The 17416-nt window shown below is 33.5% G+C and overlaps 1 protein-coding gene and 1 pseudogene across 3 annotated transcripts; both read right to left on the bottom strand.

Moving 5' to 3' along the window:
* Nucleotides 1–1549: 1549 nt before the first annotated feature.
* LOC120181748 lies at nt 1550–6682 on the bottom strand (annotated as a pseudogene).
* A 923-nt stretch (nt 6683–7605) lies between these two features.
* LOC120181714 (probable receptor-like protein kinase At1g30570) lies at nt 7606–11454 on the bottom strand. Of its 3 annotated transcripts, none has more exons than XM_039186798.1 (8): nt 10832–11454; nt 10134–10284; nt 9824–10035; nt 9231–9357; nt 9004–9075; nt 8599–8785; nt 8387–8519; nt 7606–7969 (listed from the first exon to the last, which is right to left on the bottom strand). In XM_039186798.1, the coding sequence occupies exons 1-8, from the start codon at nt 10841–10843 to the stop codon at nt 7706–7708; spliced, it is 1158 nt and encodes a 385-aa protein (XP_039042729.1). In that variant the 5' UTR covers nt 10844–11454; the 3' UTR covers nt 7606–7705. The 3 variants fall into 3 exon arrangements, with proteins under 3 accessions (XP_039042729.1, XP_039042730.1, XP_039042731.1); XM_039186799.1 differs by having other exon boundaries at nt 9824–10029; nt 10832–11249; XM_039186800.1 differs by having other exon boundaries at nt 10134–10333; nt 10832–11240.
* Between the last annotated feature and the right edge of the window lie 5962 nt (nt 11455–17416).

Genomic DNA, 17416 nt, shown 5'->3' with positions numbered 1-17416 from the left:
AGACTCCAACTAGTATTAATCTTTTCATCAAATTGCCAAAAGCATTGCCCTTTAAATACATAGGCATTAAGCCATGCCGCACATAATGAACCTTCATCAGCCAGAATTTCAGAATAAGAGAGATAGAGCAAGCTTTGTTCCGTCCTCTAGTATCTCTTAGCTTTAGCCCTCCCTCAGATTTGGCAGAACAGATTTGCTTCCAGCTCACATGAGCCCCCCAGCAGCAGAGTCTTTCCCCTTTTAAAGAAACCTGGCACAAAGGTAGTTTACCCTTTTAGTTGCATACACAAAAAATTTGACGTGCTAAAAAGAAAAGATTTTATCAACTGACACCTTCCAGCATAACTAAGTCTTTTACCTCCCCACTGGCCAAGCTTGCCCCTAATTTTCGCCAAAAGACAAGCACAGTCACTTTCAGAAAGCCTCTGAGTGACAAGGGATACTACCAAATATCAAACTGGTAATTTCCCCACTTAGAATCCAGTAGCCTGTCGAACCATGTTTACTTGATCAGTTGAAACACCAGTGTAGAACTAATATTTCGATATAACAAATAAGGCCAAAATGTTTTTGGACTACATTGAATTTATTCAAAGTTTTCATCAAAATAATTCAAAGTACAATCAAAACCTTAAAATGAGTATTTTGACCAGAAGTTTCGAAACTTTTACAAGAGTTTCGAAACTTTCCAAGACAATTTCCCGAAAAGTTTCGATACTTTCCAATAGTTTCGAAACTTTCATTAAAGTTTCGATACTTTAGGTCCAATAGTCATATTTTTTCAACATCTCTTTCAAAGAGTTTTGAAACTTTCCCAAAGTTTTGAAACTTTGTGTGCAGAAAGTCTTCCAAAGACTCCAAACCCTCCCAAATGACTGAAAACAACTAGTAACTCATTCTAACATATAAAAACAAATTCAAGACACTTGAAGAATGTGACTAACACCTATCCAAGCAATCAAACACAAAAGAAAAGCTTTTCATTCTTTATTTCTCTTTCTCTTGTAAATATTTTTTTTTTGTGAGCTTTAATTTGTAAACACCTTCCTTTTTAGAGGTTTTCTTGTTTATAATTCTTTTCCTTTGTAAAGGGATTTTGGTTCTAGCTAAGCCTTTGAAAAGCTATGGAGTTTGTAAAGGTTATCTCTTTATCCTTGAAAAAGAAATAACAAATTAGTGGATTTGTTGGAAAATCCTAAGTGATGAGCTTAGGTAGTGGATATAAACTTCATTAAGAGAGTTGAACCACTATAAATCATTGTGCAAATTTTCCTATCTTTATATTCCTTACTCCCTAAACTTCGAAAAGCCAATTCACCCCATATGTGCTTTCTTTGACTGTTCAACGATGTATTTATTTATTTATTTATACATGCATTGCATTTTATCTTTATTTTTAATTTCCTGACTGCCGGAGGTCTTACACGGAAGCTTCTCTTAACCTGGCGTTGGGGACAGCCTACTACCCTACATCCTCCTTACCCTATTGTATATGGGAATAGGGTTTTATTGTTGTTGTTGTTGATGATGATGGAACTAAAAAAGACCCTTACTCGCAGCCAAGTCCAACATCCTAGAGAGGGCATTCATAACAAGAACAAAGAGAAAATGGGAGAGGGGATCCCCTTGCTTCACACCTCTAGCTCCCTTAAATAACCCTCACCAAACTGCCATTAAGGGAGACCGAGAACAGAGCACCAGTGAAGAAAGCACACATCCACTCCTTAAACCGAACAGTGAGACCTAGAGCATCAAGAATACAAATAATAAACTCCCATATAACATAATCAAAGGCCTGCCTCAAATCAATTTTCATTGCACATCTTTTGGACAAGGACTTCCTCTCATACCCTTTAACCAACTCCTGGGCTAAAAGAGTGTTATCAATGATATCCCTACCTTGAACAAAAGCAATTTGATTCAAGGATATCAATCTTGGGAAAATCATCTTAAGCCTGCCAACAAGAATCTTAGAACCTTATACACAACAGAGCAACAAGCAATAGTCCTAAAGTCATTCATCATGCTAGCATTTGGGGACCTAGGGACAAGGATCAGAGTCGTAGCATTAAACACATGCAACATAACAGATGAGGAAAAAATATCTTACAGTAGCAAGAATATCTTTACTTATCACGCCCTAAGCAGCTTTAAAGATTATTAGATTATACCCGTCAGGGCCAGGGGCTTTGTCATTCCTTTGACAAAAAAAAACTTCTTTAATTTTTATATCAGTCACCTCTCTAGTCAAGGCATCCTCCTCCTCATGAGATATAAAACAATTTTAACTACTCAAATTTATTAATATTTTATTAAATTAAACTATTTGTATATTATTATTATTAAGTTTATAATTTTGAGTAGAACACGAAAAATAAAAATTGAGAATAATTCATATGAAAAAAATTATTATTTTAGGGATATTTACATTCAAAGTGGTGGGAATTGTTCATTACCTAAGAATTTGGAGGTAATGACATTCCCACCATTTTAACCCAAAAATGCTACTATAGGTAATAAGTTATTACATGATAATGATATTTTCCGTGAACTAAACATAGGAATACAATTCCGGAAAATATCATTCCCCTTAGTGATGATCTTTTCCGCTAACCAAACGCCCCCTAAGGATTTATATGTTTTCCTACCGTGATTCGAATTTAAATAATATTATTTATATTTTATATAAAAAGAGATATAATTATAGGAAAGGAGGGGACGTGACCCTCTAAATATTTTGATAAAATAACATTTTAGATGATTATTAATTTAATATATTTGATAAATAAGATTTCTCACTTTCTTATTTTTAAAATTTAAATATTTAATAAATTCTTACATCTTATAATATTTAATCATAATTGAATTTATTCAAACACTAACATTGAAAGTATTATCATAGGATATATAAGAATGTTGAAAAAATAAGAGTTTTTTTCCCAACAAAATCAAAGCAATTTTACTTGCAACGCGGAGGGATGGGTGCATCCATATCAGATACAGAGATGCATTCATTAGACTTGGGGATAGACCATCCGATCTTAGTTCTTTTTATTATATTAAGGTGAATATAAAATAATATTTATTTTAAATATTTTTTAATTTTTTAATAATAAATACTCAATAATCCTTCTATAATAGTTGGTGGTCGAAGAAGTGACTATTTCTCTAATGAGATAATAATAATATTATTATAGCAATTGTGAGGAACAATCTCTGGTGGAGCCCGAGGATGCCCTTGGAATCCTCAAAGGGGGGCCAAGAATCGAGCTGAATGTTTGTCGGTTGTCACAAGCTTTGATTGAATGCTTACAAAATACACAGACTTGTCGGTTAACAAATCACATGCATTATTATTATATTACTCATCAGGGAGCATGCCACTTTTGAATACTTGAAATCCACACCATTTTTTAAGTTTCAAATCTAAAAACCTCCATCTCTATCCTTGCTGACAAATAACGATGCATTGTGTTAATCAAACCAAACCCAAATCTCATCACGGCTGTACCACTCAGGATGGATCAGCGGATATCCCAGTTTCAACCACCCGTCTGATTTTTACAACATTGAGAATCTTTGCATTGATGAACCCTCAAGGGTCTACTATTTAATAGGACTATCACAATGTATGTACATAAATAGGATGCCCATAATAGAGAACAAAATAAGGGTGACATATTCACTATTACATCCATCTAGCTAAGTTCTAAAGGTTGTCCTTCCAAACACACTTGTACTCTGCTCTTAAACATGTGATCCACCAACACAACCATTGATTCATATGGTTGTGGTACACCTGGTTTCATGATTTATCAGAAAAAATGCATTATTATATGAATATACTTATATACCGGGTGAATTCATGGTTCTCTAGGAGAGTAACATCCTCATCACTCCAAAAAGAGTCCATCTAGAACATCGCCAGTGCCCCGAAATCGATTCTAATACCATATGCCACAATCCATAACAACATACAAGGAATTGTCTGTTTTAGCCCAGTGAACCTTTCGGTTTTGATCCACAAAAACACCTCACCTGTTGAAGTTTATGTGAGTACTTATATCCCAAGACCAATTCTAATGCATAGGCGACACCGGATTTATGACTCCTCTCTAAAATCATAACAAAAGGCGATGTGAAGTAGAAAATGGAAGAAAATATTAGTGATAAACAAAGATAAGACATTACACGTGAATAGATCCCCTCAACTCAATAGTCTAAATCCTCCCCAAAGTATCATAACCATAACAATTTTCTTCCTGTAATGAAAAAATCATAAAAACCATAGAGCACTTCTTCAATTGAATAAAATAAGTTGCATTGCAGTTGGGTTACCATCGTAATTACAACCAAGTTTTTTTCTTGCCACATTGCTCCATCTGTCCCAGCAAGTGTTTTACCTTTGCGCGATCTCTTCCTTTTCCTCTTGTTATCGGCATTGCTATCATCACCTTTAACTTCCTGCAAAGAAACTTGAATATCAAATATTGTATGAAAATTACCTTTAATTCCAAAGACTTGGTAAATGCATTCGAAAAACAGGAAATGCTCTCTACACTAAAACAGAAAATGCCTTCCCAGATTCACGATTTGGGTTTTCACAACTTTTTTTTCTTCTTAACTGAAAGTGGATTTGGACCCTATAATGTCAAGAGGAAAAAATGTCAATCCCACAAGCATTATGATGGCACCTTTAGCGGTTAAAAGGGAATGATATCACAGAAATTATACATCTTAGACTCTAACCCAGTTAATGTTAAATACAAGAATTCAATTAGAAGGGATGAACTCTGCTTCAGCTTCAAGACGTGATAAAACAATCTCCAAGCAATCAAAATCCCTTGAATGATTCTAATTATCAAATGATTTTAGCTTTTCAAACTAATGGCATGTGTGTGGATGTGAGTAACAAGGGAAAAATGAAACTAGGATGACATCGGTTATGGAAGTAGATGTCAACTTTGCATAATGCTGGTTTATTTACATTTGCGTGTTTCCAACTAACATGCTCTATTCATGAACCATTGGCAACATTTCCAAAAGCAATTTAATCAACTTGCACTCTCATATAGAAAATGCACAAGCCATATGATCTCCTGCAATGATTAGGTTAGATCTGCAAAGTACAATTGTGACCAAAATGGTACAAGTTGGAAGATGGATATTGGAAAGTACATTCGCTCTCTTCCTTTTAAATCGAACTCTATCCTTTGCATCTTTCCTTTCCAGAATAATTCCTGGTATTATGTGGCAGCAACCCTGGATTGTGACGACCCAAGCCTTCTTCATCAACCAAATCCTCTTCATCCACATTTGCTGAAGCAATAGAAGTCCTCTTCTCTAGTGCCTTAAATTCCTTCTCAGTCAAATGAAGGGGCTTTTCTTCAGAAGATTTGACAAAATCACGCTGAAACGTTGATGGTTGCTCAAGGAAAAGTGCATTCCGTAGACCAAATATTAAAGGAACATTAGGCACCTAAAGAGAGAAAAAGACACAAAATGAGAATGCATATTCACAGGAAAATTATAGTACAAACTACAAACTCCGTAATGGAGATCGAATAAAAGCATAAATGTTCAAGTTGAAAGCAAAAATTGTTATGTCCTTGAAGGAACTTTGTACTCAAAAAAAAAAGAAAGAAAGAAAAAAGCAATAGCAACTATTGCTCCGATTCTTTATTTTTCATGAAATATCATGTCCAGCATATATCCGAATATGAATGTGGTGATATGACACCCCAAGCTCCCTTCAAATACATGTAAAAAACCAAGAAAATTAGACATACACTGCATCATATTCGTAACTAACACTCACATGAGTCCAACTAACATAAAATCAGAATAGTAAATTAGTAAAACTAAAAATTTAGAAGTGAAAAACAAAAGTTACCTTCTGAAGTTTCTTTCGAAGATCAGCATCCTGGGTAGCAACGAAAAAGTGCTCAAGATTATTTTCTCCAATGACATCCTCAATGCAAGCATCAGCACTGACCTTCTTCTCATGATCACATATGAATATGATTTTCAATTACATCTCAAACAAATTACATCCATCGGAAAGAAGGCTAAACTAAGAAAATTCGCATACAATCAACTCTACATAAATATTTTCAAAATAACAGAAACTTCGAGTAAATTAGCCCCAAACAGGCTCAAAAGAGAAGGGGTTACCGTGCGACTGCGAGTTTACGAGCTGCTTGATATGATGCAGACTGGGCAGCACCGAGTTTTTTAAGCTCGGCCAGAACACAGATACCCCACAGGACAAGAAAGGATTAGATTTTCATACAAAGGCAAGTTACTTCTAGAAACTTACACAACAAAGAGGAGGAGCGTTGAACCTGGTGGTGAAAAGCTTGACGGGGGCGGAAAGAGCCTTTTCGGCGGGTGTTAAGTCATTTTGAAGAAGATGATGCACGAAAGTTCCATCGCAAAGAACCTTGAATGGCTGCCTGAACCCGAAGCACACGCTGAAGAATCTCACCGTCTTTCGGTGACGCTTCTGCTTCTTGAATCTCATATTTCCTCTTCTCTTTTGCTAAAAGTAATTGAGAATTTGATAGCCCAATGCAATCAGCCAAAACCCAACCGCAACAGTTTCCACTTTCCGGTTACAACAGATTTCAGATGAAAGCCACCAGGGTTTTGCTTTCATAATATTGACGGTGGGTTTAGCCATTTGTGTAATAGAATTCAGGGTAAAATACAACGTAAGTCACTCAATTATTAATTTAGTTACAAACGTGTCATTTCCTTTCTAAAAACTATAATAGAACCATTTATTTAAAATATTATTACAAATAAATTACCGGTCCTTAAATATAAGATAAAATAATAATATGACCCGATATAGCAACAGTTTTAATCTTATAACTTCAATATTTGATCAATTTAATCTTTATTTTTCTCTCATAATGTTATATACTTTTATGTTATATTTATAGATTGACGGAACTATGTAGGTCCTTGCGGGCCACTTCCTCAACCTAATTTTTTTACCATTAAAAAATATAGAGATAATTACCTACTTAGACCTTTAAATTTAGATTTATTTTTATTCCCCTCTATTTTCTATTATCAATTATACTTTGTCTCCCTTGAATTAAAATTTTGATTTCGTCCCTGTATTTATAGTATAATAGCAATATAACACTAATAATTCTAATTATTGTTTTAATCCAAAGATTTATTCGATTTTACAGTATCAGAAAAAAATAACAAAAGTAATAAAACTTTCAAATATAATTAGTCACATTTTTAAAATATATTGAATTAATATAAAAATAAAATAAAATTTATAAATTTCAAAAATTAAAATTATTCATGTATAATAAACTATAAAGTAATATATGTTTTAAATACTTTCAATCATTGAACAATGAACGCTCAATCATCCTGCTACAGTCGTTGATGCTCAAACTCATAACTTCCAGAAAAAATAATTATTTTTTTAATCACCGGGATAAATTTATTCGTACACATTTGTTTTAACTTTAAAAATAAAGAAATATATTTGTAATAATCACAATAGTGTAGAGTATAATAAGAGTAAAAATCACACCAACCAATTTGCTATTAGCAGCATCAGTAATGAAAAGAAAGAAAAAAAAATTATTACAGCTGTTTTTTATACACTTAACAAACAGCTGAATCTCAAAGTAAATTTTGTGCTTCACCAATATCACACACCGCATATTTTCCTTCATTTCGTCGCTCTAAAAAGCTGGCTTCCAAGGGTCACGGTCGGGCTTTCTTCCCCCATCACAGTCGTCAAGCTCATCTCTTTATCGAGTATCCGGTCGAGTTCCGTTACAACATGGCTCATGGCCGGTCTCCTCTCGCTCGATGGTTCCAAACACCGGACTGTTAGTTTTATGAATTCTTCCATAGCTTCAGCTGTGAAGCGACTCCCCAACCGCTGATCGATGATGCTGGAAATGTTGCTGTAATCCTGGCTATTTTGCACCTTCCAGAAAGAAAAATAACATGCATCAATCGGTTTCGGTCTCTCGAGAAAACTACACGACATAGGGCTCGAATACTTCTTCATGGAGAAATAGCAAACTCGCATCTTTCGGTAACGATATTACAATAACCACGATCTTTATATATGGCAACCATCTATATACTAAATCATGTCGTTAGTAAATACGATGTTTGGAGAGCACGGTTACGTTTGAGGCGCAGATGAAGCCGTGGAAGTGAAACGCATACAAAATCATCTCCCACAAAGAAATGCAAGCTTACGGGTTTTCTTCTCTTATATAGCAAGATACCGATAGCTGTCATCTCGTCAATTGCGATCTTACTAAAAAAAAACTCACTACGAAGCAAATATTTCGAAAACGAATAAATAACTGAACAAATGGAGCCGATGTCATACCAACTCAACAAGGTTCTCCTTGGAGTTTGAAGATGACGGTTCTGATGCTTCTCGTCCGCTTACTAGCTCCAAAAGGAATACCCCGAAGCTATATGCATCACTTTTTTCAGAAAATCGTCTGAACTCCCTTACCCTGCATTAGTCAATGCATGCAGGTAAGACTTATGAATGATACAACAACAGAACAGTCACGAAAGTGAAGAGAGGAGTACTCGGGAGCAAGAAATATCTCATCTGCCGTCACTTGAGAAGAAGGTCCAGCAACATCCATTCTTCCCAGAAAATTCCGTAATCCGGCATCTGCAACCTTGGCTATAAAATTCTCATCTACGAGAACGTTTGCTGTTTTGAAATCTTTATGTACCAATCGAGGACTTAGAGAGTGGAGATGCGCCAATCCTGCAGAAGGGACAAATAAACGGTCGAGGCAACATAAGTCAGGCAGAAAATTTTCTAAAATTACAATCACATTAGATGGACTTCTGAATTCCGAAGCATTACCGAAGCTCACAAAAGATTTTTGAGGGACCCCTATTGCTAGTTGGATAGTTTATCTAAAGAAAGAAAAACTGATACCAGGAAAGCCACAAATGCTCACTGACTTTGCAGAGGATCACCTTTAGCTGCACCTAGAGCAATTGAAAGTCTATGCTTGAATTCTATCTTCTGAGCTGACACTTGACCGACTCCTGCAGAAATAAACCGGGAAAAAACTTCAATAAAGAACCAAACGCTATTTCACTTTCTCGATTAAATCTCGAACCATGTGCCTAACCGATCTCTCCCAACATGACATACACAAATATACGCAATTTTTTTTTGGGGGGACTGGATAGAGAGTTACCGTACAAGTGAATGGAAACGCTTCCATTGGGTATATATTCATAAACAAGAAATTGTTGATTATTTTCCTGGCAGTAGCCCAAGAGAGTGACAAGATTCCGATGCTGAATAGATGAAAGATAGCAGGCCTAGGAGTAAAGTTGAGTACCATTAGATCAAAGGACAAACTGTACAAGAGTTTGTACTAAAGCAGCACGGAGGCAAATACAGATTTTACATTTTAAACAAATCATTTGAAAGGTTGGAGAAAGAACAAGGCAAGCCAACTCAAGATGCATGCCTCAAATTGAGCTTAACAAGAAAAGGTTAACATGTTGACCACTAATTACAGGGACAAAAATCTACCAGCTTGAGACCCGAGTATGGGTTGTATGATATTTTTTGCTATATTTTGACAGATACTGGAGACCCCGAATTAATATCATGTGAAGTAGGGACTCAAATTAGCGAGTTAACCTTTAGAACTTTTCAAAGCTGGTGAAAAATCTCAACCTAAATTCAATCCACAGGTGGAATTAAACAGGAATCTTAAAACGGAGAAATAGACTCAATTGCCATAATCAGCTCAATAAACGTCAGACAAGTATCTTTTACCTCATCAATAAATTCCTCACTAGGTTCTCCAACTCGCTTTTTGATTGCAACCAGCACCCCATCTTGAAGCAAACCTTTATATACCTCGCCAAATTTTCCTTCCCCAATCAGGTTTCTATCGCTAAAACTTTTGGTCGCCGAAGACAACTCCTGCAAATCAAAACGTCTAGCTTCCCGTAGTGACAACTGAACCCCAATATGTCTTCCTAGTCCTAGAATAAGTCATAAAAAAAAACATGAATAAGCCAATTGTTACAAGGTGCTTATGGCCTTTAATGGACTTCAGAAACAAGCATGACATAAATGTTACCTTGAACAGATGGTTCCGAAGAACCTGTCTCGGATGTTCTCGAAACACCCCGTTTGTGAAATAGGCAGAACCATACAAGCAAGCCAACAATCACCACCAATGCCACGGCTCCTGCAGCACCTCCTAATATTGCTGCAAGATTCCTTGACATCTGGTATCGGAACTACTTCAGCTATGGTTGAAATTATTGTACATTGAACCTGAAATATTGCCGATAAGACGACCGGATAAATCTTTATCCGGAATCAACGTATGCATTCAAAATTCAAACAAACAAAAAAAAGTGCATAAACTGAAATGGCGTGAATACCATCCATTTAAATAGAATCTAGCTATATGGATAAAGCTAGCAAGTTGGCAGCTAGCAGGCGGGTGACAAATTGGCAATCTTATAAATGAAAGATGCTTTGCATAGGTTAAAAGCTAAAAAATCAGAAGCAACTCAGTTCAGAACGTTTCCCACTCAGTACTACTACTCGGTACCCATTGTACAGAACAATGAAGCAGATCACAGAAATCAAAAGAACATTTAATTTGAGCATCCAAAGTATTATGCCTTATCCAAGTCAAAAAAGAGAAAAAGGAAAAATTCAAGTGGACATAAAAAAGACCATGTTGAGTCAAATCAGAGACAAAAATAGAATGAGACATTGATGGCAAATGAAAAAGAAGAAAGGAAAAAGTGTGAAACTTCAAACCTGTATTCCCATTCATTTGGCAATGAGAAATCAAGTTGATCTCTTTAGGAGTAGAGAATCACCCACATTCCCACACCGAAAAGTAACAAGGAACAACAACAAACTTGCATGAGATTTGGGGGAAGAAATCAAGAGAGATACCCAGAAAAAGATAAAGGGTGAATAGGTGAAATCAAGGAAAATAAAAGGGTGGAGTGAGCACGCAAAAATGGTGAGGAATCAAGGAAGCAAAATAGTTGAAGCTGGTGGAATAGTTGTCATTTTCCTCCTTTTTTTTTAATAAACAAGATGGAATGTCCAAATCATTAAAACAAAAACAAATGGAAAAAAAACACCAAAAACAGCTTTGGGGATTCAAGTTCCAGTGAAAAAAGAAAAACCATAAACTTCCCTCAGCTTAAATAAATATGAATAAACAAAATTGAACAACTAATAATACCCATCGTTGGATACAGACAAATGCCGACAGAAAGTGAACCTGCGCCAACAACACTTTCTCCCCCAATATATAAGTTTGTATATGTATACGTATATGTGCAACAAACAAAGGAAGAAAAATATACTCTTTTTACTGGTTTGATTGAAGCAAGAGACAAAGAAGAACAAGCAGAATAGATAAGTGATAAACAGGAAAAGAAAAAGGGTTCTTCTTTTTCTTCCTGGAGTGATTGTTTTTGCTTGGATTTCGGTTTTTTGAATTGGAACTGTCGATTTCCTTTTTGGGGTTTTTGTATTTGTGGGCTGTAAAGCAGACGAAATGTTGTCTGCTACTGCAAGTTGAGAGAGAAGAAGGGTTTATTTGGTGTGTACTGTACAGAGCATCTTCGCTGGAATAATAACAGCACAAAATTTCACAAGAAAAAAGAGCAAACAAGTTGGTAATTTGTTCAGAGATAGTATAAATATTAAAGATGCTAACTTGTATATAATGATGAAACTCAAAAAAGAAAATGAATCCATGGTTTTTTAAAGTCTTATTTGTAGAAGTGGCCAAGTGGGGGTGGCGTCCTTGTTCTTATTTTTTCCGTTCGTTCTTTATTTTATTAGTTTTTTATTGTTAATTTTAATTTAATAATAATGTTTCTCTTAGCCCATTTTTGATAAGAGTACTATGACTACCGGTGCAAATTTTTAAATTAATTTTTTTCTTGAACTACTATTTTACATAAATTCATGATTGGTTGCGTTTTTTATGTTCGGTTCCTTTGTTCGGACGATTTATTGGTTATCGCATATATGTGGTAGATGGGAGTCATTGGTGTGATCAGTTTATGTACGTTGTTACTTCACTTGTTAATGTTTTTGTTTATTGAGTGATCATTGTTATATTTTATTTACGATGGTCACGACTGTATTTATTCGATCTGTAACTGACAAGACGTTTTTTTAATACGACTTTTGATAAATGAAATATCCTAATTATTTTTTTTTAAAAATGGTATTATATGTAAAATGTTGTTTTACATGTTTTCTTTTATATTATTTTATTTATGAACTAAATTACACAAATAGACGTCAAAATTTTTATGCTTTTGCATTTTTCTCATCGATTTTTTTTAAAACTTGTGATACAATCGTTCAACCTTTGATTCACTTTCATTGTGATTATTATCACCGCTTATCGTTAGAGGAAGCCGAGATGGCACATTAATTTTCTTTTTTCTTAATAAAATAATATATTATCTTTTAAACTCATTTTCATGTTAAGTTAAAATCATGCAGGAACAAATTTATCTTAGTGGTTAAATGAATTATTGTTTCTATAGATCATAGGTTCGAACATCATCGAATACAACAGGATGATTGAAAACAAATTAAAAATTTAGAATATTTGGGTAAGTTGGAATTTAGGTTTTATGATCATACTAAAAGTGAGTTAAAAATTCCTATCGATAATCAAACTAAAACCAAATTAATAATTATAATCAAACTAAAACCAAATTAAAAGTTTGACAATTATGTTATAAAATTTAAAAGTTCGGTGATTAAGATACAATTGTCGTAAAAATTCGGTGACTATATATAATTCACCTTTGTTGTTATTATACATAGGTTCAAGGATTATTTTTGTCATTGTAATAGATTTAATTTATCATTATCGCTCTTATGGTATTTTCGTATTAATTTAACCCTAAAAATTTTTTAATCGTATCATCCTATACCCTAAACAATAATAAGTATATTAAACATTGATGTCATTGAGCAGCCTGAACTAAATTGATGAAAAATACTATTGAATCAAAAATTGATGTCATTGAGCAACCTGAACTAAATTGATGAAAAATACTATTGAATCAAAAATAATAAATCAAGTTTACTATAGAAATGAAAGTATTCCTTAAACTTATATATAGAGAGAGAGATGGACGCATAATTTTAAGTTAGGGATAAAAACATATTTTTAATATAAAATACATAAAAAAATCTAAAATATATAATATTTTTAGATTTTTAGATGGTGACTGCCCCACTCGTTCTTCTAGGTTCATCCCTATAAGAGAGAGGGGATAAGATGTTCTTATACAATGTAAAACTATTTTAATTTTATACAGACTTAGGATCATTGGTCAATGAAAATATATGACTGAGATTAAAAGTAGAAAATATGTAGATATTTACTAGGAAAAACAATGAGTCAATTACAAACATCTATTTTCACTTATTTAACGGTCTTAAATCTATGTAAAAGTAAAAAAAAAAATTATATTGTGTAAGTAAATTATATATATAGCTGACAACAGCAGATAAAACGGCGCAGTACAGCGAAGCTATCCTTCCTCTTTTTATTTATTATAAGATCTCGCACGGAATGGAAGATGACTTTGGATTCTGCTCGCACCACATCTACCTGACTGATTAAAGGTGTCGTTAGACGGGGTGGCGTTGAATTGATCACGTTTTTGTTTTCTTTTTCAACTTAATATTTTCCATAAGTTGAATTTACTGAATAAAAAAAGAAAATAATTTACGTAAACAATTACGAAGGTGTTGCGTCATTCGGCATGTTCAAGTCAGTCGGTTGAAAAAAAAAACATTAAAATAGATTTTAAAAGTGTTACAAAATGTGGAATAATGATTGTTTTTATTGACTTTTGTTATCTATTTGGAGATATCTTGGAAAAAAATAATTATCAAAACAGATTCGTGAAAATTATCAACTCTTCACCAGTTAAGATCTTTAAATGATGTTTCGTTCCATTAGAGTGATTGAGTAAGTATAATTTTTGGTAGACTCATGTGATGCATTTGTCCGATATTCAGAATTTAAGTATTAGATTTATATAACATATCACCCTACAAATATTTATAATGATCATGTAACTATCACACACGTTAAAGGTTATTATAAATACGTCAATTAAAGTTAGAAAGAGAGACAATTCGCTTATTACCACATCGATCCTTCTTTCACTTTCTAACGATGATACATATTAAATTAAAATCCATAATTATAGACACATTTTAATGTTATTATTATCATGTGACATAAAATTAACTAATTAATTATTTTATACAAGTCATAAGATATTAGGAGTATCATGAAATCTTTACCTGTTTAGTGGAAATTTTGAGGAAATTTTATCAGATTAATGATTTAAAATAAACTGATTCATATGAAATATAAAGGAAATTTTTTGTTAAGATAGGATGAATGTTATAATGTAAATAGGAAGTCATGTGGATCACCTAACGTTTTTGGAAAGACTCACTAAAGACATATCATCTTTAGGAAGACACGCAAAATATATGACATCTTTAGGAAGACACGCAAAATATATGACATCTTTAGGAAGACGAGTGATAGACATAACGTCTTTTTCAGTTTTCGTAACAAAGTGTCGATATCGTTTTTTGCCCAGGTGGGAAAAAATTTGTACGACTTGGGGGTTTTTCTTTGAAAAGATTTTATGAAATGTAGGGAGTCACCACCAATCATTTTAAGGTGCGATTGAAACACTATAAAAATCGGGTAATTTTAATAAAATATTTTATTATTTTATCAAAATACCAAGTTTGGAATCTACGAAAACCAGAAAAAACGGGTTCGGGAGTCAGTTACGCATGGGGAAGGATTAGCACCCCCAATGCCCATAAATTGGTACCTAATTGATTACCATACTTTAAAATTTGGAAATTTGGAGTTTGAAGTTTTATTTAATTTAGAAATTATGGATGCAAAGTTTGAAAAGGAAGTTTTATTTAATTTAGAAATCATTATGGATGCAAAGTTTGAAAAATATGTTCGTTTATTAAAGCCAATACTATTCACCCCCTAGCATGAATTGTTGGAGATCAATTAATGTGCCCAGTAATCGAACATTATCTTAAAGTTCAAAAGATGAGGTGTTTTTAAAAGGATATTGACATACTTCGAGAATCACCGGTGGTAGCCCGGTGATAGCCCCTAGAGCATGATGGCGGGGACTATACTATTGATTCCTTAATAAATCAACATTGTCTTATGTTTGAAAAAGAAATGCATTCAATCAGCATGTTTAAAAACCTAATTATGCTAGGTGAGTTCATTAAGGCTTCTCCTGACCTAAAGTGTTAAATTATGAAATTAAAGAATCTAGAGGACTAAACCTAAAGTGAGGTCTCTAATATTTTTCTTATTATATTTATTAACCAACTATGAAACCGGACAGTTGATTTGAGTGATCGGTCATTTTCATACGAAATTCCAAATCAAATCATCCCTCAATGTTAGGGACTAGAGTGAAATTAAACCTAATGTCAAGGCTCTAATTGTTAACCTAATTCAATTATGTTATGGGAAACTAATTAAAGTTTAAGGACTAAAAGTGAAAAGTATAAAGTCAAAGGGCTAAATCTAAACTAAGGCTCTAGTTATTAATCTAATTAATTATTACCAGTTATTGAATCGAGTAATTGAAATGGTCCCTCGAGCATGTTAATGAGAGGGCTAATTCAAATCACTCCCTAAATTAAAGGACTAAGGTGTGAGAAATCTAAATCTAAGGTTTGAAACCAAAATCTAATTAAAGGGAAAAAATTAAACCAATAATAAGGCATAAATTAAGTTAAATTAAAATTAGCATTCCTTAATTAATACATACTTGAAAACAACAAGACAAAATAAATATTAGAATGCTAAGTAAAACACCTTAATTAAAATAACTAATTTAAAGGGAAAATAATAAATAAATAGATTTAAAGAATTGAATAAATAAAAATTAAATTAAATATAAAATTGAAGATCTTGATTCGAATAACCTAAAAAAATAAAAATGAGAAGTTAGCAAAAAATAAATTAGAGTTAGGATAAGATTCTAATCAAATGAAATGCAGTGCCACAATTAAAATAAAATAAAACAACATAAATAAAAGACCAATTCATAAATTAGCATAATTAACGGATTTAAAATGAAATAAATGAAAAGGATGAAAAATAGTGACTAAATTGAAATAAATTAAAAATTAAATATGCAATTGATGAATTAAAACATGTGACTTAAATATAAAAACACATCAAAACTTTAGGAACCTGAAAGAAAATAAACCATAATGTTAATGTTGAAAAATAAAAATGGTAAATAGCAAAACCAGAACAAAAATCGAAATAAATAAGAAAGTAAAAAAAAACAAGTGACCAAATTGAAAGTTATGAAACATGCGATGGTTGTGGAGCCAAAGAAGCGTCGTCTGAATTCAGCAAAGAACGCTATCGTTGACTATCGCTTAGTCACCGTTGACAGCCGCATCGCCACTGTTGTTAGTGGCCGTTGGGGTCCAAACTACATCGATCGACTTGTCTTGACATCGAGTCCATATCTGGGCTTGGTTTCATGAGAATCAACTTCCATTGCTATGAAATCCTCAATCCCATGCTCTGAAATCCTAATTCCCTAATTTTATGCTCTAGAATCCTTAATTCGTCACTTAAGGCCACGATAGATCATATTGGCACACGAACCACAAAAGGGATCAAACTATTGAAAGACCACTAATAAACCGCAAATCAGACTCGAGCGACATGAAAAGCTATCCATGAACGCAAATTAAGTATCCAAATCCAATATGAGAGTCTAAAGTAGGGAAGATCAATAAGACATCAAATAAGCGCCATCTTGCTTAGTTGTGATGATGTCAAATCAACCCTAAAAAAAGATAAATGAAAAAAGCCAAATGATTGAAAAACATGCCAAAAGACAGAAAAAGTGTGTCATAAAGGCAGATGAAAACGTGTCATAAACGTGACATGAAATCTACCATGGGAATGCTTCAAGCTTATGCAACCTACTACATTTCATCTAAATAACTTACATATGATATAGTTGAGTCAAGAGTGAGTTACCTTTGATGCTAAACTGCTCAAAACTTCAAAGACTCAGCCCAAAGTAAACTTTTCCTTCCCCTTAGCTTTGGAGTCTTGTCCAACCTCTTGCACTTAACAAAACCAAATGCAAGGGTTACTAACTGTTGCTAGGGATTAAGGAGGGTTTTAAAACACTTCCTAAGGCTAGAAATATCTTAAAAAAATGGGTTGAAACCATCTAGTTTCTTAAACCCTTCAAAAACCTATTCTTGAAAACTATGGTGACATGGGTGATTTGAGAGCTT

The sequence above is a fragment of the Hibiscus syriacus genome, unplaced genomic scaffold (genome assembly GCF_006381635.1).
Source record: "Hibiscus syriacus cultivar Baekdansim isolate YM2019G1 unplaced genomic scaffold, ASM638163v2 tig00112530_pilon, whole genome shotgun sequence".
In the NCBI taxonomy this organism is placed as follows: Eukaryota; Viridiplantae; Streptophyta; class Magnoliopsida; order Malvales; family Malvaceae; genus Hibiscus; species Hibiscus syriacus.
This window is presented reverse-complemented; position numbering and strand designations above follow the sequence as displayed.